A 21,787-nucleotide genomic window follows, 5' to 3' on the forward strand; every position below is an offset into this window, starting at 1 on the left:
CTCTGATGAAGCACACGACACTCCCATTCCAACTTATTTAATAGGCAGACCCCTATAGCCCCATCCTCCCAATATTTCCATAGCTGTTCCATATGTAGAGGCCCAAATTCAAGAAGACAGTATATTTTTCTCTTTCAAAAAGATGACTCTAAAGTTGTTTAAATTAAAACATATAGGAAATATCTATACATACCACATGTGGGACCAAGGAAGGGCCTGAGACTTAAGAATGACATTTAACATTTAATCATTATTTATTTGCTCAAATCTTTATAATTTTTAATTATTTACAATTCTTGTTAAGGTCAGTATTATAGATAGGTAAACTAAGTAGAGAATTGCCAACTGGGTAGTTGTGAGAAATAGGATTGAAATGTTGATTATCAGTTAAAGCACTTCTTCCTTTGGTGCACAGCTCTGATTTTTTTCACGTTAATATTTTGAAAAAATGGGACTAATAACTCATTTTTTAGACTCCCAAAAGAAATATTACCAATATTAAGGACTAAAGTTCAAAATAGTACTTCACCTTAGTCTCTTTCATAGATATTAATCCCATAGATATGAATTACTTTGTTCTTGTGTGATATAGGCAGAGAAATGTGGGATTAATTTTAATAGTGATTACAGCAAAATAAATGTCAGTATTCCAGATACAGAAATAAAGTTTAGCCCAGCCGGGTGTGGCTCAGCGTTTGGGCATCAACTGAGGAATCATGAGGTCACTGCTTCAATTTCCACGTCAGGGCACATGCCGGGTTGTGGGTTCAATCCCCAGTAGAGAGCATGCAAGAGGTAGCTGGTGGATGATTCTTTCTCATCATTGACATTTCTCTCTCTCCCTCTCCTTTCCTCTCTGAAATCAATAAAAACATTTTTTTATGTTTGGCTTAGTGGATAGAGTATCAGCCTGCGAAGCAAAGGGTGCCAGGTTCAATTCCAGGGCACATACCTCAGTTGCAGGCTCCTCACCGGCCTGGGCCCTGGTCAGGGCGCGTGCAAGAGGCAGCCAATTGATGTGTTTCTCTCACATCGATATTTTTCTCTGTCTTTCCCTCTCTCTTCCATTCTCTCTAAAAATCAATGGAAAAATATCCTCGGGTGAGGATTAAACAACAACAACAAAAAAAAACAAAACATTTTTTTTTTAAAGAAATAGCTTACTTAAAAAATTCAATTGAAAAAATATAAAAATGATATTGTTTAAAGTACTAATTCATTATATTCAAAAGGTTATTTATAATTTTTCAAATTGTTTTTGCTCTATATCATTGTGCTTAGCTTAGTAATTATGAAGTTGATATGACCAATTTTATTGACATAGTCTAACAGAGTTAAAAAGCAAGGCTCACGGAGGATATTGTGGTAGAGCTAAGCCTGAATCCAGCTCTTCGGTCACCTACACTAGTGTTTTTTCCACTGTACATATAGGCAGCAGTTCAGTGGCTTAACAAACTGTAGCTCCATCTTGAAATAATTTTGTGGATGCTCTAAGGCCCAGATTCCTAAAGGGCAATTAAGTTTAAGGCTAGACAACTGGTATTAAGGTTCCCATTTGTGCCTGATTCATTTGAGACCAGGTTCTCATTGATACAGACAACTGTCTAGTCTGTAAAGTGAGGATAACCTCTCCCTTTGATTGCCTGAGGACATTGCTTGTGGGCCTTCATAGCAAGGAGAAATTGGAGAGTATGAGACATGTGAAATGCCATGAACAAGCACCATGACCCAAAGTCACCAGGTAATTCACAGGGGTGGTGCTTATTCCCACTTTGTTCATGTTAGTAGAGGCCAAAACGTTTTACTTAACATCTTGTCTAGTTGCTGAGTTGTTCTTTAAGAAACTTACTATGATTCCTCCTTTAATCTTTGTGCTCACAGAATGAATTTACAGCACTATCATTAGTGTGCAGCCAAAAGGTGCCCACACGAAGCAAATATAGGCTGAGGAAATTAACGGAGCAACATTAGCTTGAGGAGCTGTGGTTCTCCAGTCTGTAAACCCTCTCTCCTCAACCTTTTGTTTTTGCTGGTTTTCCCCCAACTTTTTATTTTGAAATTTACAGAAAAGTTGCAGGGTGTAGAGGATGCAATGAACTTGTTTATGTCCTTAACCTAGATTAACAAATGATTAAGATGTTGTCATATTTGCTTTAATTCAGGGGGAGTGTTCACTAAACGATTTTAATGTAATCATTACATTTTATCTCAGAATATTTCAACCTACATCTCCTAAGAACAGAAACATTCTCTTGTGTAACCGATAACACCATTTTATAGCCAAGAAAATTAATAATAATTCCATAATATCTAATGTATAGTACATGTCACATTTCCCCCAATTGTCCCCAAAATTAATTTTACTGTGTTTCAGATTTTATCAAGGTTTGTACATTGCATTTGGTTATTATGCCTCTTCAGTCTCTTTCAATTTCTTGGTCTCTGAATTCTTAATCTCTTTTAATCTGTAACAGTCATCCGTCTCTCTCTCTCTCTCTCTCTCTCTCTCTCTATATATATATATATATATATATATATATATATATTTTTTTTTTTTTTTTAAGACGTCTTTTTTGAAGAGCCCAGTCTTTTTGTCCTATAGAATGGTCCCACATTTTGGATTTGTCAGTTTGTTTCCATCATACTTAGATTCAGATAAAACTTTTTTTTTTGCAAGAATACTACATAGATAATGTTATATAGTATTTATTATATCACTAGAGACCCAGTGCACGGATTTGTGCACCGGTGGGGTCCCTCAGCCTGGCCTGTGGGATTGAAACCGGCTCTCCAACATCCCCCAAGGGGTCCCGGATTGCGAGAGGGTGCAGGCCAGGCCGAAGGACCCCATAGGTGTACAAATTTATGCACCAGGCCTCTAGTATGCATATAAGATCTTTGGTTAATCTCTTCCCGCCCTCCCCCCTTCCCTCTTCCCTCTGAGATGCATCACCTCTTCCATGTTTCCATGCCTGTGGTTTCTGCTCCTGCGTTGAGCATCTGCCCCCTGGTGGTCAGTGCACATCATAGCTACTGGTTGGATGGTCGAACATCGGCAGGTTGCTTAGGCTTTTATATATATAGAATATATACATGTCAGGAGATAAATAATATCGATGGTTCCATTAAGCAGAGATGCTAAATTGGATCCGTAGCAGAAATGTGGGGTCTCCCTTGGGTAAGTCTAAATTTAATGTTGTAGGTTTCTTTAACAATACAACATTGTTTAATTTTTTAAAAGCATGTATTATTAATGACAATAAATATTGTTGATTTAGTCATAATGGTAGGCATAGACTACTAATAAGTAGTATTTACCTTGTCTGCTCTTTTTTCTTTGAATAAATACCCTAAAGACTCCAACCTCCCACCTTCCTCTTTATGACTATGTAGGAAATTTTTACGAATTAATTGCTGATAAGGACCCCAGAGATAGAGGTAGATAAGAATAAACATTTATAAAGGGAGAATAACAGTAATACGAATATTTATTGAGCCATTGCTATGTACCATGGCACTGGGCTAAGCACTTTCTGTGGATTGTCTACACAGTAACCCAATTAGGTAAGCAGCATTGTTTCCCCATTTTACAGATTAGGAAGCTCAGGCACAGAAAGATTGAGGATCTTGCCCCAGGACCCACAGCAAGTAAGTGATGGAGCTAGGGTTCAAACCCAGGGCCGACTAAATCTAGAGCCCATTACTGTGCTATGCTGCCTCCATTATTGTGCACCAGGTATTATATCAGACACTGTCTTATACATTTTCTTGTATAATTCTCACATCAAACTGTAAGAAACAGTCTCAAGTAAATGAAGTTACTTACCCAAAGGCATATGATATCCGAACCGTTTATTCTATTTTGTGGTTCTCTCCCATATTTCAGCCAAGATCTTTAACAACAGAGTGGTTTGTGCAGCGGGGTCCCTTTTTCCACTCCCCAGCACCCACATAAGCAGGAATCATGTGTTGGAAATGAAACCAGGTGACAGAAGCAACTGCACAAGCAAGAGAAGCCTGATCGGGTCCACATTAACCAGATGACAGGAGAGCCTTCAGTTACAATTCGGGGACCATCAGTGAGACCTGGGATGACACTGAACCTGAAATAAAGGTGGTTGAAATAAGACTGGTCTTCCAGGGGAACGTTTCCTTATCGTCTGCCCTCTCACCAGAGAGGGCGTGGCAATCTTGTTATTTGAGTAACTTCAAACTGATGGTCAAAGCCATGAAGAAATTTTTGAAGGAAAGTGTGATTGCTTATAGTTTCTGATGCCCACTATTAATCTCCTTTGTAGAATTTTTTAACATCATCACTGAATCTATATATAATTATAGCATAATAAATTAAGAGGAGTAAAATTAGAGTAATATGACCTATTGCATAGGATTTTTGTAGGGATTAAATTTACACACACACACACACACACACACACACACACACACACACAATCTAGTAGAGTCCTTGACACAGAGTAGGCATTATATGTTTACATCATTGAATTTTGTGTCCTCACATGATAAAATCTGGGAACCTTTCCTAACTTAGGACAGTTGGCCCTCAACCTAGGAAAACAAACATTCCAGACACTGCCTGACTAGTACCTAAGCAAGAGACCAGATCTCCCTTAGTGACCCTCTCTGGCACTGGCAGGAGGCTCCTATTGTCATGGTGTCTGTCACACTCTGTCTTTCTGTTTCAGGTGGTTAGCTCAACCAATGGAGAGCTGAATGTCGATGACCCCACAGGAGCCCACTCCAATGCACCAATCACAGCTCACCCTGAGGTGGAAGTAGTGGAGGAAGCTAAGTATGTTCATCTTTCAAGGGGGCTCTTGAGTCATAGATTGAAAATTCTTTTACCTGTCTCTTCCTCTCTGTGTGCTGCTCATCTCAGACTGAATTCCTCATGCTTGTGTCCATAGCTTTTTTCTTTTGACCATTTTATTTTTGCATGGTATTGTAAGGCTGCTGCTGCTGCCCTTCTTTAGTTGTGATTTCCGGAAGACAGTCATATTTCTCTAGTCCACATGAGGCAAAAGACATAGTGAACTAAAAGAATCATGATAGAAGACCTATAATAGATAGTAGTCATGAGCCTCTTGGTGCCCTGGATCTTCTTACTCCCTATAGGACACAGAAAAATCTGCTTATCTCAACCATGGGCTGTGCTGAACAGCATAAAACTTCTGGTTCTTGGCTAACCACTCTGCATATATAGTCCTGGAACAAGGGTTTCAGGGCCATTTTGTTCTCACTTAAATGATTCTGGATTCAGAGAGACTCAGATAAATCAGGCAAGGAAAATAGTCTCTGTACCTATGAGGGAAGGATCTTGAGAAGGAAAGGAAATCACACTAATTCCAAAAGGGTGAGGAGATTCCCCCACCTCCTTTTCTGATGCTCTTGCATGTGAATGTCTCGCCCTGTCCATACCACCAGCCCTTGGTGCTCTCTGCATGGTCTGTGTTTAAACTCTTAGAATATGGGGTAGAAGGTGAAATAACTGCTGATTCTACTACAAAAGCAGCATTTCTATCACTTCTTTCCCTTCTTGCCCCATCCCAAATTCAAATCCAGGTTTAACCTTCAAGAAGACACGAGGTAGGAAGAGAGAAGTCCTTTATAAATCAGTTACTGCTGCCAAGCCTGATTTGGATGATTTTTCTTGTAAACCCTTTGAGAACATTCAGGCTACCCCAGTGTCCTGTTCAGTTATAGTGATATTGCATCCTAAGTGGTCTCTTGAGCCTCCAAGACCTGCATTCTTCTTCCTTCCAGATACACTTTGCGTGGTTGTCCCTCCTGCCCGATCCTTTACTGCCCCATCTACAGGCTTGGCTCACTTTGCTTCCAGGAGATCCTTTTCTTAAAGCAGGTCCTGAGGATTCCTACCCAGTAGATCAAAAGCAAGTGAGGATGACTTAAACTGTCTCCTGTCGAGTCCCTGCTGACTGTGAGCAGCTTCTGGTGCTCCTCTCCTGGTTTATATAAGGCCCTGCTACATACATAGGAGGGCAGGGGAGTTTCTAATGCCAGGAAGAGACTATTTTAGTAAGGAAACATGCTCCCATTTTCAGGGACTTTGGAGATGCTAATGGTATTCACAATTTTTCAGTTTCCATGACAGAACTTTCTTCTGCTAAGTAGACAGTGTGTTTATTCCTTCCCTATGGGTTTTCAACCTTGGATGTACTTTGGAGTCTCCTGGAACTTGGTAGAAAATACAAATGTCTGAATCCTGGCCCTAGAGATTCTGATTTAATTTATCTGGAATATGGCCCAAGTATTAGGAATTTGTAAAGTCGAGGTGATTTAAATGTTTAGTCAGGGTTAGGAACCACTGCACTAGGTGTGGTCTGATCCAAACATTGTCTGGGCTTGAAAGATGGCTGTACCCATTCCCACCCCCACCTCACTTCCAACTCACTGCCGTGGCTACTATTTTGAAGACTAGAAATTTAGCTCTGCTTTTAATAACATATTTTGAATATCAATATAGCATGGGCTTGAACCTTATAATGTGCCCTATACAGGTTTATCTTTTGAACCCATTCATCTCATTTCATTTCAGTAAATGTATACACTAATTGTGTATGTGAGTGTGGTGTTTGTGTCCTGTATGTAAGATAGGGGGTCATTCACAAAGAGATTCCAATTTCGTGTATTCTGTTCTGGTGTAATCTAAACTCTAGGATGTAAAGAGAGTTTAATGTCTCCCCATTTAGCAAAAAGGAACCATTGTGTCTCTTTGCTACCAGTTCCAGGTTTGGGCCTTAAAGATGGGGAAACCAGAGGGGAGCAATTGTATTTAACCAAATGTCATCCAAAAGCTTATAGTTTAGGGCATTTTGTGTGCTGATTCCCCTAGTGCAGTGGTCGGCAAACTGTGGCTCGGCAAACCGCAGCTCGCAAGCCACATGCGGCTCTTTGGCCTCTTGAGTGTGGCTCTTCCACAAAATACCGGCTCTTCCACAAAATACCGACTTCTGCGCATGGGCCACAAAGTTTCAATCGCACTGTACGTGCGCGCCCGCACGTGGTATTTTGTGGGAGAGCCACACTCAAGGGGCCAAAGAGCCACATGTGGCTCGCGAGCCGTGGTTTGCCGACCACGGCCCTAGTGATTTCATGAGCTATCAATCCATCTTGCCCAGTGAACTTTCAGGGCACAGCCATATGTTTTTCTTCTTGGTCTTCTATTTGTGTGGAGAGGGGGGTGGGGGGGGCGGGGGGGCCAGCAAGCCATGTGTCCACCTACTTGATCATTTTCACAGGAAGAGGTCACAGCTAGAGAAGCACAAGGTGTCCCAGACAGCCCCTCAATATAGGCAGCTGTGATGCCATTTGTCCCTGCAGCCTAGTTGTAAAAAAAAAGAGGATATTGCCCAAATTGAGATTTAACTAGGGTACTGGGGAGACTATGTGAAACCCTCACTTCCAAGCTTTTAGTTTGGGGTTCCTTGCCCAGCTTGTTTTGTGTAAAGGAGGAGAGAACTTAGAGGGTCTTAATTTTTGTTCCATGTACAAATGAACATCTAACGTCCCTTTTTGCTAGCTACAGGACACATGCCCTAGTTTAAGTATGATTAGAAGGGTAGTAAGGCAGGGCAGCTTTTTGGTTGACTTTTGTTACAGTAAGAATGCTGGAATTTTTGGTTATCCACTGACTTCTGTAAATTAGCAAATATGGGCCTCATTTCCCCTGAAAATTAATAAGAATGAGATTTAGGCCCTTCTCTGCAGTTATACCTTCATCCAGAGCAGTGATCCTCCTCACTCTGAGTCCTCTCCTAATAAAATAAAGTGTCTCTTAAGCCTGTTTCCCCTTGAGAAGAAGTGCTGACTGCTGACTGCTTTGGTCAGGCATGTTAGACTTGTAAAAGCCTCAGAATAGTTGGGAGGTTAGCTTAACAAATTGCACACTAACACTTCATGTGGGAACCATTTGGCTTGGCTTTGGTGCTCGATTGAATTTTTACAAGCAGGATCATTTGCTCCGTTACCTTCCTGGAACATGCCCAGGAAAGCCCACTCTGGGGCACCCATCAACTCTCTTTCTGTTTTGTTTTACCCCTCACTGAGATCCAGCTGCCATCATGATGCTTCTATCAGGCACCTGCCCCCTCCACTCTAGTGTGGGGACCAAGTGGCCTGGGCCTACCTTGACAGAGGAAGCAACTAAACACAGACACAACATACTGCATGTTTGCATGGCTCACAGGGAGTCGCTTCTATCTCACGTCTGTGGACTAATATCTCTTTCTCTCTCTTCCTTTCTGTGTTTTTCTCTTTACACACTCTGTAGCTGCCTGAAAATGCTCAACCTGTGGTGAGTCCCTCTCTCCAGTCCACATGCTAGGGGAGTGGACCAGACTGGGCTGGATTGGCAAAGCCAAACAAAATGCCTTAAGAACACTGAATGGCTTCCATATGCCACCTTTGCCATAACCACCCAGACTGGGGAACTAGATCCGCAAGGTGGGAACGGGGCAGGCCTGTATCTAGGAATTAATCTATTCCTTCTTTCCTTTCAAACCCACCTAATTGCTGCCTCCTCCTGTCAAAACAATATCTATCCCACTGTATTCAAAATTACTTTTTAATTGAATGAATTTTTTCTCAAATTAATACACCCAGATGTTATCATTCAGAGAGGGACAGAGGTAGGAGGACAAAGTTACTGTGTCAGTTGTTTACTATTATTCTTCACAATCCAAGGACAATTGTTGCTGGATAATCTCACATTCTGCAGCATGGTCTCTACCTGGAAATCGACTGCTTTGGAAAAATCTGTGACTTCTCTTTTTTATTCAGCTGGTTCTTCCATTGTAGAATATGTCTCTCAAAAAAAGAGAGCTCCATGGGAAGAGATGGGTATTTTGTCATTGTTATTTTGGTTTATTTTTGTTTGTTTGTTTTTCGTTTATTGTCCTTTTTTCCTTTTTTGTTGTCCTCTCTTCCTATAAGAGAGTATAGTGGGCCAGGGGCTGATTTGGCTAATGAGATATTGGAGCCTCTCTTTTCTAGGTTCCTCAAATGCATTCTTAGGAACAACATGAGGTGTATAGGAAGGGAAACCCTAAAGAATCCATCCACGTTTGGTGAGGCGCATTCTTGCTATAAGACAGAGCCCCGTCCCCAGCTCTCTTCCTGGACACTGCCTGTGACCCTCCAGGTCCTCCTGAACTAGGTGGTTTCTTGCAGTCTGGAATTGTACTCTCCCACATTGTCTGCATGCATGGGACCATATTCTGTGTGGTGATAATGGCCTGCTGGCCTCTATGACTACCTTGTTTCTATTTGTCTTCTGTGACTGAGTTGAGCATTGTTTTCTGAACCCTAAGCCAAGTGGCCTACAGGGTTTCTCAGGGACAGGGATGTATTAAAGGTAACAACTGGATTTTATGAAGATGGAATTCATAGTCTTATAGCATCGAGGAGTACATTGGGCCTGTTTATTTAGCAAACATAAGTCTGTGTGATATGACAGTGCTATGGTCTATTTTTCTCTGTGAGATATCAGTCATGTGATTCTGACTGCAAATATAAGGCCTACTGTATGCTCATCCAACTCAGTGCTTGGAACTCTAGGAGGTCCCAAGGCCTTCCCCAAAGAGCTTAGGTACTATCTCGCTAGAGAGATAAGACATACATACTTGAAAGGACAACTGGTTCTCCAGGGTACTTATGTCATTGTCCCTTGAGAGGTCACTGTGGACAGGATGGTCAAGGAAGACTTCCTGGACACTGCGGGACCTGAGCCAGCTATTAGAGCAAGGCAAGAGTGTACAAGTACAGCAAGGACAAGCACTAGAAGCATAGCAAAGGAATAGGTGAAGGGAGAAAGCAGGACATAGTAAGAGAACATACCTTTTGCACAAGCCATGCTACAGCTCTCATCACCCCCTCTGGACCAGTCACTACCTGAGCAAGAGGTGTTACCTATTCCAAAGGCAGGAGTAAGGAGGGAATACCCCAGGTCAGGGATGTGCCAAGGCTATGGCTGTCGCTCAGGAGGCAGCCTTTTCTATGAGCACTTGGAGGGCTCATCGAAAAGGCAAAATAAGTGGCTCAGAGGCCTAAGGGAAGAGCACTTGGTGGCTTGTGAATATGGAGAATGGATCGACTTTCACTCCAGCATGTTTCACTCTAGCATGTTAAGATCTTCTGATTATCCAATCAAAGAATCAACTGGAAGCAAACCCAAGACCCAAGAAGGGTTCATTCCTTGCCTTCATTCTCTTCTGATAGTAAGACATCTGTATGGTGTCCATTTGGGTTTGGTCTGGATTTGACCAAGTTTAATGGGCCCTGTTGCCGGTAGTTACCAGAGAAACCAAAGAGTTGAGCAGATTGTAGGGTCTGTTTCCTTGTGGGTAGAATTATTAAAAGCTTCTGCTACTGCTTAAGCTTTAAGTACAGTAACCAGCAAAAATTATTCTGGGGTTCTAAACCATAGCTCACACTCTCCTCCAATCAGGTGAACAGCATTGCACATCAGGTTATGATACGCTTATAAACACAATTTTTATGCCTTGCCTTGGAGGAGGTAAAAGAAAAGTCCCATCACTTGAAATGGACTAAAACAGTATTTCAAACTTTTCTTATGATTGCTTTTGCTTAAAAACACAAAATCATCATCTTAACATCCTCTAAAAGGAGTAAGAATAGAGATTGGCTTAAATGTTAATGGTCCCTCTGAAAGTAGTGGTTAATAGGGAACGGGTAAATATATTTAAATATTGGTGTTCCCATGAGATTTAATTTGCCTTGTTTAATATTAATCTCAGGAGATTCAACTTGGAAAATGTCTTTTTTCTAAAGCATATGTGTACAGAAAAAGATCATTTTCTTGAATCCTTCCTCAGGGATGTCATTGAGGACTGTTTTAAACAACCAAAAGTGTTGCTCATTTTTATTTAAAAGAATGTATTCAGTCTCCAAATACACATGACACTTTGTTTAGTAACTGTATTCATACCTGTTAATAGTACTTTACAAATGACATTAATACTCTTAAAAAATCTTAAGACCCTCTTGAGGTGCTCTTATTTCCAAAATCCATGTTTGATTCATTCAGATATAAAGCCCATTATTGTCTGTATAAATGTCTATTTTAACATTCTAAGAAATGTTCGACTTTTTAATAACTAGTCCAACGGGTATAGGAAATTACGAAGGGGTCTGGCTGAAAAGGAGAGAATCTTAGCTAAAGTGGTGAACTGGGGGTTTAGGAAGTAAGCAACAGTTCTTTATTTTTATATGAATACTAGAGGCCCAGTGCATAAAAACTCATGCACTGGAGGGGGGGTCCCTCAGCCCGGCCTGCCCCCTCTCACAGTCCGGGAACCCTCAGGGGCGGGAGGTGACCCGGTGATCAGGGGAAGGCAACGCCCCATCACACCTCTGCTGCTGCCACTGCCGGCAGCGCAAGCCTTGGCCGGCCCTGGTTACCTGCGCCTCCGGCCAGCCCTTGGGGGTTGGGGGGCTGAGGGGACTGGGCACCGCCATCTTGTGGCTGTGTGTGCTGCCATCTTTGAGGGCAGAGCAGTCAGTTAGCATATTCCCTCCTTATTGGCTATGTGTGCTGCCAAATTTGAGGGCGGGGCAGTCAGTTAGCATATTCCCTCCTTATTGGCTGTGTGCTCTGCCATCTTTGTGATGGCTTGAGGGTCAATTAGCATATTCCCTCTTTATTAGATAGGATTCCTGGCATTAAGCCTGGAAGGATAGGCAAGCAACTCAAAGACAGTTTTCTCAGAAAAGCTTTTCTTTCAAGGGTCCAGCAAATCTGAATTATACTTCCAAAGTTACTCTCCACCATCATCAGGCATCTTTGACTCATTCACAACCTTCTCGTTTCCCACGTGTCAGCGTCCTAGAAAGGACCTATTTTGCACCAGCCATGTCACAGCCCTCATCACTCCCTTCTGGATTAGTCACTACCTGAACAAGAGGTGCTTCCTATTCCAAAGGCAGGAGTAAGGAGAGGATACTCACGCTTAGGGATGTGCCAGGGCTACGGCTGTTGCCAGGAGGCAGCACTTGGAGGGCTCGTGAAGGAGCAGGCCCAGCCACCACCCTAAACAGGGTCGTTCCTGTAACCCATTCTGGCACAGCAGCAGCAGTGTCTGGAAGCTAAGTTGAAGACCTCCCACCAGATGCCCCCTGATGATCAGCTCCTGGTCTGTGGCATTGATCTTCTCCGAATGAAGAGTGCGCTATGCTAATTCCAGTCAGGATATCTGGGCTCCCAGTTATTATTAGAATCAGGGCTTCTCCTGCCTACTCCAAGTAGCTGGGTGGGAGCCGGGATGGGAATAGAGAATCCTTATTCCTTCATTGGTAACATTGCAAAATCCTCCTAGAGTTCCAAACATCATACTTTCATGGGGTTTGTTTTTTGTTTGCCTTAGTTTAGCCTCCATACTTGCTGACCACTGTAGTTGCATTAAATAATTTTGTGCTCTATATCAAGGGGCAGACAGTGCAGCCTATTTTTATGCAGCCCTGAGACCCCCAGCCTTGGTTTTCCAGAAAGATGAGGCATCTGGGTTGGGTGTCCTTTTTCCAAAAATGCTTGTTTTGGCATGCCTAGCCTGTGGCGTTTTGGTAGCTGCAGATTGAAGTAAAGCAGCTACTTGCCTTGGCTTTCCTGGCAGACACTGCCTACTGCCTCTAGGATGTGCACTGTAGATGGTGGGTGGCCCTGTGGGTGGTGCCAGGGGGAGACTTCCACTCCCTGCAGAAAGCAGAGGCTCTTGGAAGCTGCAGCCTCTCACACTGACTTGCAATGTTCCTTGTGCCCCAGGTGCTGCTGTTTCTTTAAGAGGAAAAGGAAGAAGACTGCTCAGCGCCATAAGTGACCAGTGCCTCCCAGGAGTCCTCAGGTCCTGGGGACTCTGACTCGATTGCACCTGCAGCTCCTGCCATTTCTCATTGGAAAGGACTCCTCTGCAGGGGAGGGTGGAGATCCAAACCAAAAAGAAGAAAAGAGATGCCCCCAGAAGGAGCCAGTGTGGGCAGCCAGGGCCCAGTGGGTCAGTGGCTGTCCCCACCTGCCTGAGGCTCTGAGCAGGTCCCAGAGCTGCTGCTCCTCCACTGCTTGCCCTTGGGGCCACTTGGTTGACTCTCCTTCCTATTGTTTACAGTGAAGGTGTCATTCACAAAAACTCAAGGACTACTATTCCCTTCCCTCCCCTTAGTTTACTCCCAGTCCTTGCCCCGCCCTCAACCTTCTCCAGCACTAAAGCTAATGAGTTGAAGGCTTTGTCTGCCGAAGGAACTCTAGAGGCTGGGCTTGCGGCCAAGAAGGTAGGAGGAAGATGGCAGGCCTGAGCTGGAGAAGAACCTTCTCCACCTTCCAGGGATATCTGGCTCCCTCTTCCTCTGTGCCTGCCCAGCCTCCATCCTCAGCTGGCCATGGGTACAGTTTACTCCCTCCCTCCCTCTTGTGAGGTTACACTGTAGGACACAAGCTGTGAGAAATCTGCAGTCTACTGTCCCCATGTGTTGGCGTTCTTAGCTTTCTTGACAAGTGTGAACTCTATTCTCCAGTCAGTAGTAGAACAATGCAAATTGTTCTGAGCAAAGGAAAAAAACTGACTTTATTGCACTTTTAGTTTATTGGTTTTTTTGTGTTTTTGTTGTTTTTTTTTTAAACAAAAAAAAACATGGCAGATGCATATTGTGTCTGGTTATATTGGGAGTTTTACTTTTTTTCTGTTTTGAGGGGGATGGGGCCAGCCAAGCCATTCAGAAAGAACATGGGTCCAGAGGACATCTCAATGGAAAGAGTTGGGTCAGCAGCACCCAGAAGAGAAGAAGCCAAACTCTATGTCATTCTGAGTAAACACTCAGGTTGGCAAGAAAACATACTTGAATTTTCATTCATCTTCTCAGCTACTGAAGAATGTCCTACCAGAGCCTCTTGACCTTATCAGCCTGCAGTTTGGACAACCTAACCTCTACGGCACATGGGATGAGCCAGCCAAGCCAGACTATGACCAGGAGATATTTCATCCCAGAGAAGGAGATAACTTTAAAAACAAACTGAAACATCTGTTTCCTCCACTGCCAGGGACTTCCAACTAGATAGCCATGTAACTTCCTTATCGATTTTGGGAAACAAAATTAGTGATGAAACAGCTACCACCATATTACCACTAGTGGACAAAAAGAGAGGTAAATGAATCTGCCTTCCAACTGCCAAAGGAAACTCAGGATTTGGCATCATAGGGCCAGGAAATAAAATTGGTATGTACCGTCTGCCCCAGGAGCTGAGTCAGACATTTGGGCTGGCCTGCCTTATCAGAAACCAAGCACCTGCAGATTTTCTCCCAGCAGGTCTACAGCAGCAGGCTTAGGACTCAGTACATGGGGCTGGAGTAGCAGGAGGGGGAGATTAATTGGTGCTGGAGAATTCCAGGGGAAAGGAGACTGAAATGAAAGCTCTGAAATGATCTTCTCAATTAGACATAGACTCCTTCCAAATAAGATGGCCATGCATCTAGAGCATGTTCTCCCCAGTATGCTCTCTGCCACCCCCACCCCCCACATCGTGTAGTCACATGACATACTGCCATGAAGAGTCTTGGTTCCTCATTCATTGCTTTAAAAAAGAATGTACAGAGTTCATCTTCTCATGCTCAGTTTTCATTTGAGTTCAGCAGCTTATCCAAACAGTGACCTCTTGTTCCAGATGTCATAGAGGAGAAGAGATAGTTTACATCAGGGAACGAGGTTTTCTATTTGGGAGTAGAGAGAGCTAAGCATGGAGGACAATGGCTGATGACTTATTCTGGTGGTTTGGGGAACAGAAATCATTGCCCCTGACTTGAGGTGTAGGGCTGTCTTTTGGACTGGAGGGTGTGGGGATACTTTCTGGTAGTTGGCATTTCCTGACAAGTCCCTTGATGAATGGAACAGAAATAGTAGTAGCATGAAACAGAGTTACTAGGCTTCCTCTGTTCCATCAGGCCTTGCCAGGAAATATCATTCCCCTGGCTTCAAACCTGCTTAGCTTATATAAAGATTGTAATTTTCCATTTCTTTAAAAGAATTTTCCCTGTACACAAAACAGTGGCTGGGAGACACAGAACCACACCTCTTCCCCACAAGGATTTCAAATATTGGGATTTGTTTCCTTGACATTATCTAGTGGTTAAGGTGTAATCACTGAAACTTGCATAGTTTCTCAGTTGGTATTTGGGCAACTCTAACTTTCTGTATAGAAACTTCCTCATACCTGTATAGAAAAAGCCTTGCCTCTTAAGGGAGGGCAAGGGGAAAGGGTGGCAGAGCCTAGAGCCTCTTGGCACTCCATACCCTACTAAGTGCCTCCCCACCCCCTGCTTCCACAAAAAAAGCAAAGGCAGTGACCAGCTTGGCTGTAGGGCAAGCCCCCTTGCAGCTGGGTTTGTGACTTTCTTGGTCTTAATTTTTTTTTAAGGCTAGCTCTTGAGGGGTTGAATCTGAGCAATTTGGGGGCGGGGGGGGGGGGGGGTCCTTCCTAATGCATTGTTTCACTCTGCCCTCCACAAATCCCTTGCTACATATTTGATTTCCATAACAAAGATGAAGGCCCCAGGCCCCTCTGGCATGCAGGGCAATGGTGATCCAGGACCATTGGCACTGTAAGGCGGTCCCACACCCCTGAGAAATTGTGATTTTCTTTAAAAAATTTTTTTAGATGAGTACCTTTTAGCCATCAGTTCTATCCCCAACAGCACATTAGGGCTCCCTCCTTCGCTCTGTTGCTATAGTTGCTTAGCTGTATGCTTCAGCCAGGTCCTTGGGGTTGGGCACTCCATGCGCCCACCACCTACCCAAATCCACTTGCTCTGTAGCTGTTGAGATTTCTTCATTTCACAGCCATGATGCCAATTCCTTTGGAATTGATGCGATTGTTTCTGAGTTAGCATTAAGTACTAACAGCATCTGTTCATACAAAATCCATCATATTATACCATTGGGAGTTCTCCTAAGCCCTGCATACCTTCAGGCATTGCATCCTGAGCAGATTGAGGCTAGCAGGACAGGCAAAAAGGGTCCGACCTTCCCTTGTGACCGGAGCATGACTTGTGTCTGCGAAGTCTAAGCAAGTAAGGGTTAATCACTTATTCTACACACCTTGGTGTTTCCCAGTGATCTCACTCCAGACAGCTCTGCAGGGGTGGGCAGAGTGTGCCAGCAGCAGTGTGCTTTCAGGACTGCCTTCATTAACACTCTCCTGCTATTTTGGGTCTGTCTAGGAGTAAACAGGATCTAGAGAGGTACAAGTTAGGTGACTAGGTTGGGCTCCAATTAAAGCTCCATTTTACTTTGGAATGCAGGGGCAATAGGAGACAGCAGGATCCTGGGGTTTGCTGTAGAAGTGATGAATGCCTGTTAATTCTCAGTGAACTCCAACTACATAGAAACAGCCCCTACCATTAGCCAGAAGAGGTGTCCACTGCCTCTAAAGTAACTTCTTGCACTGGAAATGTACACTGGTAGTACATGTTCCGTGTCGATTCTCAGTGTTAGTAATCACTTTCAATGTTAGAAATAGGCAGTGATGGTGATGTTATGTCAGAGTGGTTACTACGGATCATAGCCTTAACTTTTTATGCAAAAGACATAACTCTGTACCCCTCCCAGTGAGCATGCATTTTTCAAAAATAAGTACTTCCATGGCAGCCTAGAAAGCATCTTCTCAAAAGAACTTGATCATTCTTCTGATGCAACTCTCCTCCGCCCACATGCCTCTGGTGTCCCAGTCACCTCTTCCATATTCATATTTAAGCCCGCGTTCCGTTCCCAGTGAGTTGCCCTGGCGTTACCTCCAGTGTCAGAGCTACCACGGTCGGGCTAGAGTGTCTCAGCCTGGGTGGAAGCTTGCAGCGCCATAGCCAACATTGCTTTCGCCAGGTCACTGCCACCATCCCTGCCATTATCCCAAGGTGGGCAAGTTCCAGAAACCCTTAGGGAGCCAGGATAACTAGGCACACCATCTGGATTGGCCATGTAAATAACAGGCACTTGTCTCTGGGGTTCTTGCTTTTGCCGACACCAGGGCTCCAGTCCCTTCTAGAGGTTGATGGACAGTGATTCTCAGTCTTCCCCATAGTGGATTGGTAGGAATCAAGATGGGATTTCTATGGTTTTGTTTTCTTGTGGGATTTTTTTTTTTTTTGTGGGGGTGTTGTATATGAATAAGAGGAAACCTTGGCCCTTCTGAGGGCTTGCAGAGTTTTGAGCAATTTTTTAGCCACAAATCTTGGAAGTCTCATCAATCAAGCAGTCTTAACATGTTTTCCCCTAACTCCTTTTGCAGGTGACTAAGTGAAAAAGAGTAGGTTTCTTCATTGTATTCAAAATAGTAAGTAGATTCCCTGGATATAGACAGTAGTAGTTGACGTATTTCCTCAAAAAGCAACCAGGAAGTCCACTCCAGTATTTGTAGATCAGCTTACAAAGGAAAAAATGAATGTGTACTCCATATATTTCTAGTGTGATTACCAAACTTGATGTTATTCAGAAACCTCAGTTTGGTGGACAATTTCTTTTATTAGTTTCCTTCTTTACTTCTCACAATCATCTTTCCAGTGCCATCACCACCTTCAAAGTCTCAGCTCAGAGGGCTATTCATGGTAGTAAAGGGGGGTGCAATGCAGACATCCCAGTAACACACGAGAGGACAGCTGTCCTGAGTGCCCCTTCCCCACACACCCCTCTTTCAGGGCAGCTGAGACCTTTTCAGTGTTCCTCTTCATGAGTTCCAGACCAAATCCCAGGCCAGCCCTTGCGCCGAAAGCTTTTTTAAGAGGCTTATCAATTTGTTAGGAATGTCTCAGGAAAGATGAGCCATTTCTTTGGGGGAAAATATATTTATGGATGGTTGTGTGTGGTTGCATTTGTATGCTTGTGTCTGTGTGCTCATTTGTGTGTATTTCACTTCCATAAAAACTCAGCCCAGGCTACAGGGATCATGTGTTCCTGAATATTCTAGGAAGTAAACAAGTAACAAGTGAGCTTCTCAAATTAGTGTCACAGCAAGTTGGTTCTGGGAATGAGTCCCATTTATCAAGCAGAAGAATAAATAATAAACAGCAGAAAAGATAGAGATAGAAACCAAAAATATAAGTCCTCCCCCCCAATGGAAAATAATGTTGATTCATCAATGCCCATTGGATATATTACATGCTCTAATTTATTATATTATTATTTTGTTTGTTTCATTCATCTTTGCCCATTGTACTTTTAAAAAGATATTGGGATGTTGATTGCAATTTTTTGAGACTAGATAATGTATAAATCAGTTGTGGAAATTAGTTTTAATTGATGTGTGGATGTGTCTAATCATTGTTAAATGCCTTTTTTTTTTCTTTCTTTTTTTTTTTTACCTGTTGTTTTAGATGTGTAATGTTTCATAAACCCTGGCACTGGTCACAAAGCTCAGCTGTGAAAATGAAACTTGTAGTATTTTTAAACATGAATGTCAATTTCAAGTGTATTTGAAACTATTCCTCCAGGAGAGAGATTTGTAACATCATTAGGAAAATTCCTCTGCAGAGGAACTAGCCTTCTTTGGAGAAAATGGGAAAATGGGTCTTGATAAGTTATCTCAGAGTAGCCCATTTCCTAGGGCACCATGGAAAACACAAATGTGATCTTTAAGAATACCTCTTCCCCAGTTTGGGGAGGAAAGGACTCAGTTTGCACCCTTTTTGTATGTAAAATAAAATGTCTTACCTTTCTTGGCTAATTTTGTTTGGTTGGTTGATTTGTCTAGTTTTTATCTCCCCTGGCTCACTTGTAACTTAAGAATCTGGCTAGGTCTAACTTTGATAGGATTCAAGCCTCCAGTGAATGAAAATAATGTCTGATACTTTGACAGTCTTCATTCATTTGGGCTAAACATTGCCTTCTCTTCTGGGTCACTTTAAAAATGAATATTCCTGCCCTAGCTGGTTTGGCTCAATGGATAGAGTGTCGGCCTGTGGACTGAAGGGTCCCCGGTTCAATTTCCAGTCAAGAGCACATATCTGGGGTTTTGGGCTCCATCCCCAGTAGAGGGTGTGCAGGAAGCAGCCGATGGATGTGATATATTGATGTTTCCCTTTCCCTCTCCCTCTCTAAAAATCAATTAAAAATCTAAAATATATAAATAATCCTGGCAGAATTTGGACATTCACCATTGACATACTAGTTCCAATATTCCTGTGGTTCTTAGGTGGTGGAACACCAGGAAGTTAGGATCTGCTCTATGGAACAGCTTGGAATAGAGCTTTATAATCCTGCTCCACTAATGAGGAACATCTATACAGACAGAAGGTATAACTGGGATATGCAATATAAACTCACAAGGGCATATATTGGCCACAAAAACAACTGCCAATCTGGGCATGATTGGTTGCAGTTTTTCTGTTGTTTCTTTGTTTCTTTTCACTATTCAATTACTATGTAAGGATTTGTTTTTTTTCACTGGCAGGCAAGTAAAAAAAAAAATTAAGATCTTTATGAGAGAAAATCTTCGCATTGAGACTATTTTATCCACCAAGCTTATTTTTTTCTTTCAAAAGTGGTGGAAAAGGTGGGGGGAGAAGGCTGTTTTTATGCCATTTTAACATTTCATGTTGAGAAGGCTACTTTGAAAATATAGTTTGGTGAACATTTTTCTCAGTGAATTTGGTAGCAGTGTAAGATCTATGAGTGTGGAAAATTCATTCCCACAGAATTAAGGGGAAGGGAGTTTAGAAGATCATCTTTGTCAGTGCAATGATTTTATCTAGAAGAACCTCCACCTGATTGAGGTGGTCTGGATTAAGGTGTGAAGATTAGAAAATAGCAAATGTTATTTGTGTTTATGTGAGATTTGTCTGTTGAAGCTCTGCAGCCAGTGTAAGGAAGGACAAGTTAAACTTATGCCAGCGGCCATGCATAACCTGAAACAGGTCAGCACCTCATAGAGACCCAACTGCAGAGTTTAGCTATAGAAACAGTCATGCCTACCTACAATCTGGGCTGTGAAGACCAGGAATTTTTATAATTAATCTTTGAAAATTAGTTTTAAAGATGTTTAATAACATCATAGGTGCACGTTTTGGAAAGATGTACTTTGGTGTGTGTGTAAGATTTATGGTACTGAAGTATGTATGTTGTAGACTGAACACCAAGTGAGTGTGAATACCTGAACTGGGGATGGAAAGGCATCCAACAACCATCCCTGACCTTTCTGAAGGTTTCTAGAAAAGGGAGACTAAAACTCAGGCCTTGGCATGTATTATTTCCCAGCTGGGTGCTAATGTGACACTATCTCAACCATTACTTGTTGAGCACAGCCCTGCAGCAGGTTTGGGGGAGCTACAGTATACACAGGATAAGTGCAACATAATCGTTGCTCACAAAAAATGTAGTTACTTGGGAAAATAGGTAAAGAAAGTTAGTTGAGCCCTAGCTGGTGGGGACTGAAAGGTCCCGGGTTCAATTCCAGTCAAGGGCACATGCCTGGGTTGCAGGCTCCATCTCCAGTGGGGGGCGTGCAGAAGGCAGCCAATCAATGATTCTCATCATTGATGTTTCTATCTCTCCCTCTCCCTTCCTCTCTGAAATCTATAAAAATATATATTTTTAAAAAGTTGAAAACCACACTAGATCCATGTATTCCTCTCACAATGATGTTTCTCTCTCTTTAAAAATCAATTCAAGCCGAAACCGGTTTGGCTCAGTGGATAGAGCGTCGGCCTGCGGACTGAAAGGTCCCAGGTTCGATTCCGGTCAAGGACATGTACCTGGGTTGCGGGCACATCCCCAGTGGGAGATGTGCAGGAGGCAGCTGGTCGATGTTTCTCTCTCATCGATGTTTCTAACTATCTCTCTCCCTTCCTCTCTGTAAAGGATCAATGAAATATATTTTAAAAAAAAAATCAATTCAAAATCTTTAAAAAAAAAAAAAAAAAAGCCCTAGTTAGTTTGGTCAGTGGTTAGAGACTCGGCCTGCAGACTGAAGGATCCCGGGTTCAATTCTGGTCAAGGGCATGTACCTCGGTGGGGCAACCAATTGATGTGTGTGTCTCATTTCGATGTTTCTCTCTCCCCCGCATGCCCTCCTCTCTTTCTAAAAATCAATGGGAAAAATATCCTCGAATGCGGATTAACATAAAAAAACACCAGTGTATGTGACAGAGTGCGCATTGACTCATACAGCAACAAGCACAGTAAGATTAGAGGAGAGAAAGTGAGTAGTAAAGTGACAGGATAAAGTCAAAAGTGGGTTTTGAAGCAAGTTTTGCAAGGAGCTGTAGAAGTCATACTCTGGGTACGTGCAAACGTGGAAACTACCACACCCTAACCCAATTTTGCGGTTGACTGGCCCAATACGGACAATTGTGAACGCCTCCGGCCCCTGTCCACTCACTTCCTAACAAAGTATCCGCGCCCATCCCGAAGACTTCCATTTCCGCCCGGCCGCGTGACATGCCGCTCTGCATGCTGGGTTTTGTAGTTTCTTCAAAAACCCAATCCCCGCGCTCTTTGAGGGGGCAACGCCTTCTGCGGCTCCTTTTCCTGTAGGTGGGCATGAGAGGGCTGGGGAGCCAATGAGGCCGCAGTAACGTGGCAGCCACCCACGAGCCCGCGTCTTCGCCCGCCCCACCGGGAGCCGGGCCCCGCCCCCAGGGGGAGCTACTATCAGGCGCCGATCCGGAGGGGGGAAATGAAGCCCTCCTCCTCCTAGGAGGCCTACAGAGGCCCCGGCCTCCCCCGCGGCCGCGCTCGGTGGAGGCGCCGGGGCCCACGCCGC

At 43.3% G+C, this 21,787-nt stretch overlaps 1 protein-coding gene across 7 annotated transcripts in view; it reads left to right on the top strand.

Moving 5' to 3' along the window:
- CSNK1G1 (casein kinase 1 gamma 1) overlaps window positions 1-18,751 on the top strand; it is a 144,495-nt gene extending 125,744 nt beyond the window's left edge. For 6 of the 7 annotated variants that reach the window (XM_023757832.1, XM_023757834.1, XM_006093401.3 and 3 more), the window contains 2 exons: window positions 4,704-4,810; window positions 12,815-18,751. In XM_023757832.1, coding sequence (XP_023613600.1) covers window positions 4,704-4,810; window positions 12,815-12,869 — 162 coding nt within the window. In that variant the 3' untranslated portion in view covers window positions 12,870-18,751. The remainder of the gene's footprint in view (window positions 1-4,703; window positions 4,811-12,814) is intronic. The other variant, XR_002830411.1, reaches the window with a different exon arrangement.
- Window positions 18,752-21,787: the final 3,036 nt, after the last annotated feature.

Source organism: Myotis lucifugus, unplaced genomic scaffold, assembly GCF_000147115.1.
Source record: "Myotis lucifugus unplaced genomic scaffold, Myoluc2.0 scaffold_115, whole genome shotgun sequence".
Taxonomy (NCBI): Eukaryota; Metazoa; Chordata; class Mammalia; order Chiroptera; family Vespertilionidae; genus Myotis; species Myotis lucifugus.